The 11354-nt window shown below is 36.8% G+C and overlaps 1 protein-coding gene and 1 pseudogene across 1 annotated transcript; both read right to left on the bottom strand.

The window, feature by feature from the left end:
- Positions 1 to 2861: 2861 nt before the first annotated feature.
- Positions 2862 to 6486, bottom strand: LOC133720521 (phospholipase A1 PLIP1, chloroplastic-like; annotated as a pseudogene).
- A 136-nt stretch (positions 6487 to 6622) lies between these two features.
- Positions 6623 to 10986, bottom strand: LOC133720522 (alanine--glyoxylate aminotransferase 2 homolog 2, mitochondrial-like). The gene is made up of 9 exons (XM_062146866.1): positions 10619 to 10986; positions 10190 to 10420; positions 9200 to 9370; positions 8066 to 8209; positions 7785 to 7964; positions 7413 to 7638; positions 7205 to 7318; positions 7034 to 7120; positions 6623 to 6927 (listed from the first exon to the last, which is right to left on the bottom strand). The coding sequence occupies exons 1-9, from the start codon at positions 10862 to 10864 to the stop codon at positions 6884 to 6886; spliced, it is 1443 nt and encodes a 480-aa protein (XP_062002850.1). The 5' UTR covers positions 10865 to 10986; the 3' UTR covers positions 6623 to 6883.
- Between the last annotated feature and the right edge of the window lie 368 nt (positions 10987 to 11354).

Genomic DNA, 11354 nt, shown 5'->3' on the forward strand with positions numbered 1-11354 from the left:
TCCTCCTGGATGGGTGAAATTGAATATTTATGGTGCTAGAACTCAAAATGGAAGTATTGGAGCTGGGGGGGGGGGGGGGGGGTTATTAGAGATTGTGATGGTAATTGGATATCTGGTTTCTCTGCTTGCTTAGGGAGTGGTTCTGTTCTTGAGGCAGAAGCTTGGGGTCTCCTGCTGGGTTTAAGGCTCACTTGCTCTCTTAAATGTGTTTCTGTTCTCATTGAATCTGATTCTGAAATTTTAGTTCGAATGCTAAATCAAGGGGTGGATGATCTTCATCCTTTGCATAGTATGATAAGTAGGTGCAAGTTTCTGCAGAATAAGCTCTCTACGTGTGAAGTCTCACATGTGTTTAGAGAGATTAATATGGTGGCTGATATTCTCTCCAAGTCCAGATTGGGGTCTGAGTTTGGAGTGCAGTACTTTCAGCAACCTCCTCCACAAGTTGTGAATGCTGCTCTTGATGACTTGTGTGAAACTATTAGAACTAGGAATGTAGTTGTTACTTCCTGATTGTTTTCTTTGTGTTTGTTCATTGGGCCTTTTGGCCCCCATATATCAAAAAAAAAAAAAAAAAAAAAAAAAAAAAAAAATCCTGTCATTATATTAAAAAAATAATAGATATGTAAATGAACGAGTATAGATCTCATGTCTGTTGAATATTTATCAAATTGTTTAGTGGTGCTAGTTGGCATGGGAAACATTATCATATCTGAGGAGTCTTGAAAAAATCTAATCTATTATGAAAAAAAAAAATTAAGAATTTTATTGGCTCTAGAAGCTTAAATTATATGGAAGAATGTGAATAAAATTATGGATTGAGATGGTTTGGTATGTTTGGATATGACTCTCTATCTTGTTTTAAATTTCATACATGTGCTATGAGCTTAGTATTCATAGATTATAACTTTTTATAGTATGCGTAAACTTACTAAATACTGAAATATTGAATTTGATTTTTTTTTCAATGACTTTTGTTGCTTTTTGACTATGAAAAATCATTTAAAAAAAATCCATTAGGGGGGTGTATTGTATTTGGATTTGTGCATACTTTTTTTAAATGACAGACTTTTTGAAAAGTCCACAGACTCTTTAAAAAGTTGATAGACTGTTATGGATTTCTTAAAACCATTGATTTTAGCAACAAACTTTTAGTGATTCATGAAAATCTATATACTTTATTATGAATGACTTCTACAGATTTCCTAGGATGTACAAAATATTAAAAAAAAATTAAAAAAAAAAAACAAAAAACAAAAACAAATAAAACAAATACAGCCCAAACACAAAACAAAATAATAACTTGTTGTCTCTTCAATGCTCCAGTATCTTCTAATAGAAATTGACTCAAATTAATGATTGTTAGTTTGTCTAGCGAGTTTATTCTCATTCCTAATCTCTCAACAACATAAATATACAATATAGATCACTTGATGTTTATGGTTAATTATTCTCATCAATTTTGTTTTCGCCGATTAACATATATTGTAGCAATATTGGTCAATGTCTTGATCTATAATCAATCAATTGAAATTCAATTGTTCAACCTTGTTTTGAACCATAATATAAATTCAAATTAATGAGAATAATTAATTAATAAGATAAAATATTTAGTATGGTTCAAGGTCTTAGGGTTAGACCACAATATTTGAGTTTTAGGGTTTCATAAATCATTTTTATGCTATTAGGGTTCGAAGTATCACAATTGAAAAAAAAAAAAATCACATTCAACAACTACAATGAACATGTTGGGTATCAAAAAATGTTGATATCATAAAAGATTAGAGAAAAGACAAAAAATTAAGAAAGAGAGATGATGAATGACAAACTTCTTCGTGCGTAGAGAGAAGAACTTTGATAGACCTTTTTTTTTTTTTTTTTTGAAGAGGAAACTTTGATAGACTTTTTGAAATCTTTGGTCTGGAGGCTGGAAAATTATTGGAGTTTGGTATGTATAGTTAACACTACAAAGTCCATGATTATCCATGATTTTCTAATTCCATAAGTATGAATGATATTTTGAATACCTCTGTACTTTTATTCATTTTTAAAAGTTCTAATTGAATACCCCTAGATTTTGGTGGAATTTATGAAGTCTTTAAAAATCCTAATTGAATACCTCAAGACTTTCATAGACTGTTAAAAGTCTATATTGAATACACCCAGACTTTTAAATTCCATATATTTCTTTAAAAATTCCACTAATTCCATATACAATACACCCCCCCTTAGAAATTCTGTGTTTCGTCAATAGAAACACAGATTTCCACGCTCAATGTATTATCACAATCCCATATCGTGTCTCATTAAAAAAAAACACTATATTATGTCCCACCACCAAAGCATAAAATAAATTGCATACAGTATCGTGTGTCGACATTCCGCGTGCAAGAGTTTTGAAAATGGAGGCACGGAGACTTCTATAATCTTTGTACGTTACATACACAAAAAATATGAGTCCATAATGTCATCATCTTCATACGAAAGCTTGTTTCTCTCTGATCGATCCACGCAATTACGATATTAGCCCTTAATTTCTTTTTAAGGAACACTGAAGAAGAAAAGAATTACGATATTAGCCCTTAATTTCTTTTAAGGAACTGAAGTCTAATGCAAGTTACACAAGAGGGTGGGAGCTGAGGAGGGACTAATGTTGAATTTCAGTCGATAAAAGAAAAGGGTATCTCAGTAATTAGACCCTCTACAAGTCGCATATTGCTTGGTCTTGTACTAATAAGCATTACATAGTCAGTGCACATGACAAAAGAAGCTGAAATCTAGCTAGCTCAGACCAGCAGCAAAGATCGATGGCTAGATTTAAGGATGCAATATCAATATTGGTGTGTGTACTTTTTCGAAAGAGCACACACCTATATCGGGAATTCGCCGCCTTCATCATTGACTTGGTTTCTGTTGTATCATCCACCATCCAAGTTTCTGGCTTGATTTTTCTGCATAGTACAAGGGATGTTTCTGCAGGCAGCAGCAGGCACTCCCCCATGTACTCATCGATGTTCGCTCGACATGATCATTAGTTCTTTGCAGAATTCATGAGGCTTATTTTAACTGTAAGTGGTGGTTTATCAATCATTGCTGACGATCTGGTGGTGCTATGAGCTAGCTAGTTTATTTTAGATTCAATTTTCAGTACTTTTTTTTTGTTACACGCTGGATGCTGCTAATAATGAATGTATGATTATTCCATATTCATAAGAAGATGCAATTTTTAGTTTTGATCGGATATGATTGCTACCAAGACAGAGTGTGGAAAAGAAACTCAATTGTATATTCATCATGCGAATGCGACCTGAAATGTTTGGCTACCAAATCAATAATTAATGTATCCACTGTGAAGTTAGTGTCATTCATGCATATATTCTTTTGGCATAAGCTCTAGATTTTCAGTTATATCACATTATTCAAGCACATTCTTGGGTTTATAATTAATCTAGCTACTGCATCAGCCATCACTCGGTCTAATTCACCGGCAAAATATTCCATTTGTTGAGTATGTTTAGCCAAATTTTTTATATTTGTTTCATCTAGAAAAGAAAATTGCGTATTTTAGAGATATTGGAGTAAATTACTTTGATGATCTATATGTTTAGAAGAAGAGTAAAACTTGGATCAGGGTATTTATTTTTGTTAGAGATATTGGATTATTAACAGTTTTCTGTCAATGCTGATTGTCTATGTGAGTTATTATGAAAGCTCTTGAAATTGTTTGTGGCAAGATTTACATCTATCGATATATAATAGTTTTATTCCATGTATAGTTCTAGAGTTTTACTGGTTTTATTCCATGTATATTGCTACAATTTTACTTGATCTTTTTCATATGAAAGTTCTCCTAGCTAAATAGGTAGGAGAGAATGAGAGTTGCCAACTATCAGGATACAAACTGGTAGCTAGCTCTAAATGTTACTTTCATCTTCAGGGTTCAATGATTTTAGAGATGGTAAAATAAGCAACGGCCAAAAGATATTCCTCTCCTTCCTAGCTTTCCTGACAACCTTCCTTTTGTATAACCTTCCTTTTGTATAGCCTTAGGACCCCATTCACAGCCTTTAGATAGTTGCTCGAGTCATGGTCCCTTAGAATTGTACCTTCCGAACCATACGCTGTAGGATCACTTAGTGTTTCTAGTGGATGTGGGGAATTCAAAAAGGCCCTCAAGACACTCGAGGAGAATCCACATTGGCTACTGTCCAAAGCATAGAGAGAGCTCCCTGAAGGGAGTAGAGGGTGTGGAGGAGATGACTTTTCATCAGGTTGGACGATAAATAGTCTACCCATAGGAGAGTACAATATCTTCTGCATAGAAACACATAACTTCATATGAGTTTAAGTCCACACATAACTGCATAAATTTATGGAGGATTTTTATGAATTTGCTTGTATAGATTGATACATACATTCTTTGTTAGACAAGGATGTGACTCAAATGAACCATGTAAATGCTTAAGAATTGCTGCGACATGATTAGGGTAGTTAGAGGAGAAAGATCTAGGGACAATATCTCTGTGCAGCATAACACAACGGATGTGATCATACTCATCCAATGATAGTTGCTCAAATATTTTCTGGCCTCCACAGAACACATATGGGGAGCCAAATGTGACAACAGGCAGAAGAGTTGAGGGTTTCACGAGCTTCCTAGTCAGTAGCATCAACTGGACTATAACAGAGAGGCTTCCTCCAAGACAATGGCCAGTAAATTGAAGCTTCGCTTGCTCCCCATGTCTTGCCAAGTGGTCAATTATTTTGGGTTTGAACTGCTGGTAAATTTCCTTTGCCAGTTCATAAATCCCTCGGTGAACAAGTACACTAGTTCCCTGCATAAGGATAATAGGATATCAATCATTTAGGTTTAATTTCTCATTTTCTTTCCTTGCACTGGAGACTTTATATATTAATATCTTATCCATGCGTACCTCAAATTCAGTGGGTTCAAATAAGAAATATGCCTGCCAGGATGCAAGGGATTCTATACCCTGCAAGTCAAGAATCAAAAATAGCATCCCTTTATTTAGAAACTTAGAAGATTAATCCGACTTGTGAAGATCAGTGGCTTAACAGACAGTGTGAGATGAAGTTCTAGGAATACTTACCTGAAGCACAAAGAAACGAGTATACGTAGTGGGATCATCACAAACAAACCACTCACAAGGTAAGGAGTGCAGTGACTGATTCTCCTTTGCTGCTCCTTGCTTTTCCTCATTACCTGCTGCAAGCATTAACGTCATTGTTGATGCTGTAAGGGAAGCATCTATCTCTGACTTTTGATTTTGGGGTGAGCTCCCTCCATTTCTGCTTGAATTCTCTCCAGCAACCTCCTGCTGTGATTTGCTTACTGAGTGGAGATAAGCTGCAGCTGAGGCCATAGAGTTCACTGCAGTAGAGTCCTGATCAAGTTTTGGTTTGATACTCACAATTCCATCTGCCTTTGCTTGCTTATCTAATGAAGATGTTACAAATTGTAGGGCATAGTATCTTTTTAAATCCGTGGCCTGCGCATTAATCATGACCAGGTCTGATTAGCTATATAACAACATTTTGAATGTAAATCATGTTGTAAACTGTATGGTGTTAACAAAAACATACCTTGATCTCTGGTACCACATAAGCCAAGTTGCACAAGAAGGCTAGCTGAGAAAATAATTTGGTATCTGACCATGGTACTCCAACCAAAAATCTCGAGAAAAGGTCACGATCATATGATCTGTTTGTTTTTTGGAATGAATATGATCTGCATTTCCTTTCCTTCTGCTGCCAAATAATCTTCCAGTTGTTTCTGCCGAGTTCCACAAGACTATCCACCCAACTGGTTCTCTTTAGTTCCTCCCCTTCACTGCTCTCCCGAGAGCTCTCCACCTCATTTCTGTCATTCTCCACTATGTTCATATGCTTACTCGAGTCTGGATCAAATGAATATGATCGTAGCAAATTTGGAATGATAGAACCCCGACTTTGAAACGAGGAAATTCCCACGAAAGGACTCTTCTTTGGTTCTGGTTCTGTTGATGTTCCATGGATACGGTTGATGCAATAAGAAAGCTGGTTATCAGCTGAAGAAAACCTTCCCTGGATACTAGCACGATTTCATAGGTCTCTGCTAGAGTGTGACTGGTGAAGATCATTGTACTCTTTGGGGATATCTTTTGTTGATGAAGCCAGAGAGCTAGGAAAAGCTAATGAAGTCAATGCCATGGTTGTACAGTTGTACTGCAAATTTACCTATGGAAGTTGACTTTTATAATCAGCCGGCCATCTCCTCCTTGTTCACGACGGAAGTCTTATGAAACGTAGTGGATAAGAGGAACACATATCGCCATATCAGATATTGATGTCTTATGTTTGTCTTCTTGTACTTGGAACGAAAGGGTCTGGTTGATAAGTCCAATGCTTTACCTTGGTTTCGACCAACAAGAATCTTAATACTAATTCTCAAGTTGTCCATCCTCATCACTATCAGTGCTGACAAACTTTACTAATTAAATGTTCTACAGCATGTTCATACTTGCTTATAGATAGCTAATTCTAGGGAAAAATGCCTCTGAAAATAAAATGAAACAAAATCTAAGAACTTCAAAAATGGTCACAGAAAGTACATAAATCAGAATTATGACAAAAAGCGCATGTTTATATGAAGAGAAACCCATAAGTATGAAATTACTGGAATAAAACCATGTAAAAACCAGGTATCAACTGAGTGAGAGACAACAAGTTGTTGGCTCTTCGTTGTTCAGGATCACAGAGAATTATTGAAGCTCAAACCTACATATATTAATATTTTTATCACAAGATAACAGTACAACAGTGCTTAAACCGATTTGTGAATGATTCATTAGTGACCGGTATCTACAATTTCTTCCTGGATGCTTCAAACTTTAGACATTGTGTAGTCCATTGCATCCACAAGAAAATCTGCAACCAGAGGATATACGTCACAATTGGTTCTAGAAATTTTGGACTAACATGTCACAATCACTAGTATGCTTGGATTTTTAAGATGGCAGTGAAAAAAGTATACCTGCATCTTCCTTAGTGAAGCACAAGGGAGGCGTAATTCTGAAAACATTTCCATTGAACCCACCTTTGCCGATCAAGACTCCCAAATCTAATGGTAAAAGAAAAACAAGGTAAAAATTAAGTTGCAGATCATGTATTATCAAAGACAAGAGATTAAGAGATTAACACAAACCTTTCATTTTGTCCATCACATGTATAGTTTCAGCCTTGGCTGGTGTTTTCAGTTGACGGTCAGTCACAAGTTCAACTCCAAGCATTAATCCTTTTCCCCTCACATCCCCAATAACTGCATAAGCAACCATCATGGAAAATTGAGATAAACAGCACTACAACCAGCAGAATGCTTAAATGCATAAACAAAAAAGAGCGAGAGAGTTTACGTTCATATTTATCCTTAAGGGCAGTGAGTCTTTCTTTCAGATAAGAGCCCACAACGAATGCATTTTCTTGAAGTCCTTCTTTCTCTATCACTTTCAGAACAGCCAGTCCTGCAGCTGTGCATACAGGATTGCCACCAAAGGTGTTAAAGTAATTGCGGCGGGTCAAGACCTCTGCAACCTCAGGAGTGGTTACCACAGCACCAAGGGGAATGCCATTTCCAATGCCCTGTATATGCCAGCAAATTAGAAACAATTCAAAACAAACCATGGCTTCTTATACAGCTCAACTAAGAGCACAAACAGGATATTGTTTGTGTTGGAAGTTAATGGGTGATCAATGCATATATGGAATAGCATAAGAGTTGAGTTAACCTTGGCCATTGTCACAATGTCAGGCACAACACCATGGCCCTCAAAACCCCAGAAGTTGCTTCCTGTGCGAGCAAAACCAGACTGGACCTCATCAGCGATGAAAAGGCCTCCTGCTTTTTTTACACTATTATAAACGGCTGGCAAATAACCCGGGGCCAATTCTACAATTCCCCCTACTCCCTGTGACATGTACAAATAAGATCAGTAATAATCAAGTAGTGTGAAGCAGCACGATAGTCAGTATATGCTTATGAGGTAGATGAGAATATGAGATGATATACCTGTATGGCTTCAGATATAAAGGCAGCAACATGGCCAGAAGTTCCAAAGTCAATGAGATCTTGGACATCTTTGGCATACTTCTCACCATCTGAACCAAATACACCTCTGTATGGATCTGGATTCATTGCATGATGAACTCCACTCTGTTGGTCATATCAATATTTCGAACGTTAACAAATTACGGTCCGTTACAAGTTCAGATTTATGCAAGTAAAGAACTTAATTCTTTCTCATGAAGAAAGATATACAAACTTCGTGGACAAGCTCAACATTTTGCATGAATGATTTATGCAATGGACAAAGATTGAATTACGTACGTCACAATATTATGTTTCTGATTAGTTTTTTATTATAAAGCTAACTACTACATTCAAGAATGCAAACGACATCATACATATTATTTTAAAAGAGAATTAAGATAAAAGATGAAATGGGTCAGAACTCACAGCCCAAAAGTCTTGGTTTAGAGGCTGGAAGAACTGTAATTAACTAAGAACTTTAATAGTTTATCACGTTCTCATTATTAAATATTTAAATGTGATATGCAAAATGGTTTCCTTATGGGCGGTCCACACCCTATTATCATATTTTTATTCTATAATGCATTCTATACTGACTAAAAGTAAAGAAATTGACAAAGAAGGACCCATACCCCAACCCAAAAGAACAACATAAGTAAAATGTTACTATAAGCACTGATTTGGACATCCTTATCATCTAGTCACATAGTGGTGCTTCAATTATTTCTTTCTATGAATATATGGTGGGTTCATTTCCAGCATCATTGATGTGCTTTGTTCATTTGATCTGAAATATCCCAAAACGTTAGGTGGTGTCAATATCCTAAAGTGGGGGGTCCTTGCACCAAATCATCAATGATATCAATGATAACAATATTAGCATATGTAAGCCTGTTGGCCATTCTAATTTGATAACTTTGCGTGTTCGAATGTAGAGGTAAATGTTTTCTACTGGCCTACAATGAAGTGACTCGAAGAGAGTAACTTTGTTTTTCGCCGATAATGAAAGGTAAAGTTACTTAGGAAGGTAAGAATTTCTGTTGCACCACCTCATTGCAATTCTGGATTGAGTGTGGAAGTGGGATGAGAATAATGGATATGCTGAGGAAGTACCTGAACGACGTTAAATTTCCAGTTGGCCTGGGCAGTGGCGCCCATAGTGCCAGCAGCGTTGCCATGATATGCGTTTCTCAAAGAGATTATGTCATGGCAGCCAGTGTACAACCTCGCTATCAACATCGCCAACTCGTTTGCTTCCGTCCCTGAATTAGTGAAGAACACTACCTACAGCACATTCCCACCCAACACAAATCAGTCACTAACCCCAAAGAAACAAATATGAAAATAGTAAAGATAAAAAAGATAAATTAAACAGTATATATTTCCTCTCTAGATTACGATCATCGTCTACTATTTGAGTCTTGTGGTTGATTTGAAAATGACCTAATCTCACCTAATCTAATTCCTCATGCACTTCACCAAATTCAGTTTGGAGATGATTGATTCTATGACCTAACCTAATATCAGCTCGCACTAATCTTTCAAGAATAATCTTCGTTGTTTGTAAGAATTTACTCTTCTATATTATTGACTTTGTCTCGACTCTCAAGTGAAACAATCATAAAATGCTAAAGACCCCAACTTGGTGCTTCAAAAACAGTACGCATACCAATATAGATGAGATTATTATCTGTTTGTATGATACCAAACTTCGGAACATCATAATCCAGATCATTGCTTCAAAATTTTATTAGAAGTCTGGAGATTTCGGAATACGACACATTGTCCTGTTCACATATTCTCTTTTCATGAACTTGACAATAATCTTTCATACAAAATATCATATTAGGAAATGACTCTTGGGGTTTTCGATAATTGTCAAGAAAACTTGGCAATCATGAAGCCACAACGTCGATGGAGTCATGGGTGTGAAACGTGACCCATAACAACAAAAGATAATACCACTCACCCTCTTCTTCACTGAAAATGACAATTCTCTTCCCAAAAATTACTGTCACTTTAATCACAAAAAACGTGGACCGTCAAATAAATTACTGAACAAACAAAATGACATAGAAATATTAGGCAGAAGAAGACGCAGACCTTGAGATTGGCGGGCAACTTGGAAGCCAGTGCCTGAGCGAAATCGCCGATTGCATGATTCAGGTAAAGAATCGTCGAGTGTTGTAGTTTCTTGGTTTGGTTCAGTATGGCCTCCACCACATCAGGGTGGCAGTGGCCGCAGCTCACCGTAGCAATCCCTCCGAAACCGTCCAAATACCTCCGACCATTCTCGTCGAACAGGTACTGCATCTTCCCGTCGACAATATTCAGCTGCCAACACAAACAAGGTTTTTAATATCTCTGAAACAACCAAAACTTTGCAACTTTTACTTCATGTCTTACCCTCATTCATCATATTCCAACCACATGTGACAACCCTAAACTCTACTTTCTTCGATATTAATATGGATCATGTGCATGTCGGTTCTAAATATTAGTTAGAAAATCAAAATGGGCATGGATTCTTACGGGTTTGTTGTAGAAGTAGAACATGGAGGGGCTGAGGTACTCTTTCCTCTGTGCCAAGATCTCCTCGGCGGTGGGGCCGGTGTACGGCTGAGGAGAGTAATCGAACGGGGGCATTTTGGGAATATGGAGGCCATTGTCGGCATCCTCGCTCTGAGCCACCTGAGAGAAAGAACAGCGTTGCCATGGTCGCAGATTAGATAATTGTCTGGTTCCCGAGATTACCCTCCTCCCTATAAATCCCTGCATATTTTAACAAAAGCTTGGTCTTCCGAAAATGCAGGCGACTGTTGCTTGGTTTTGGTTTTGGGTCTGAGAGTGAGTACAAAACAATATGTATGTGATGGGAGGAGAAATTAATATTAGAGAAGAAGACGGACGGGGGTTTATATAGGACGAGGTGGGTTTAGTTCGTTGGCTTGGTTTAGTAAGCAGGTGAAAAATTACAGCAACAACTTACCGGTGGTATAGAAGGAAAGGGGAGGAATTAATTAGAATAACAAATCGCCATCAATGTGGTAAAAATGAATATGGCCTGTTTAATGCTGCACGTTCCTATTATGACTCGTTTTCCTTTTTGGTGATAAACTGATAATGAAATGAATATGCTAATAGTTGATTGGTTTGGATGTGCTGAATCAGATTCAAATCCCCCACATACAATACAGATTTTACTTGCTATTTAGGGTTCAAATGTATTAATTTTCAAGTTTTTATCCAACTTTGAGAAGATGCTACT

Source organism: Rosa rugosa, chromosome 7 (genome assembly GCF_958449725.1).
Source record: "Rosa rugosa chromosome 7, drRosRugo1.1, whole genome shotgun sequence".
NCBI classification, from domain to species: Eukaryota; Viridiplantae; Streptophyta; class Magnoliopsida; order Rosales; family Rosaceae; genus Rosa; species Rosa rugosa.

What these genes read in the sequence shown, in the direction of transcription:
- LOC133720522 (XM_062146866.1), bottom strand. Translation starts at nt 10,864, where the DNA reads ATGCAGGGATTTATAGGGAGGAGGGTAATCTCGGGAACCAGACAATTA. An exon ending in CCTTAAGGATAAATATGAAC is followed by an intron (nt 7,319 to 7,412) that starts GTAAACTCTCTC and finishes TTGCTTATGCAG; the next exon opens with TTATTGGGGATGTGAGGGGA. An exon ending in CTTCACTAAGGAAGATGCAG is followed by an intron (nt 6,928 to 7,033) that starts GTATACTTTTTT and finishes CTCTGGTTGCAG; the next exon opens with ATTTTCTTGTGGATGCAATG.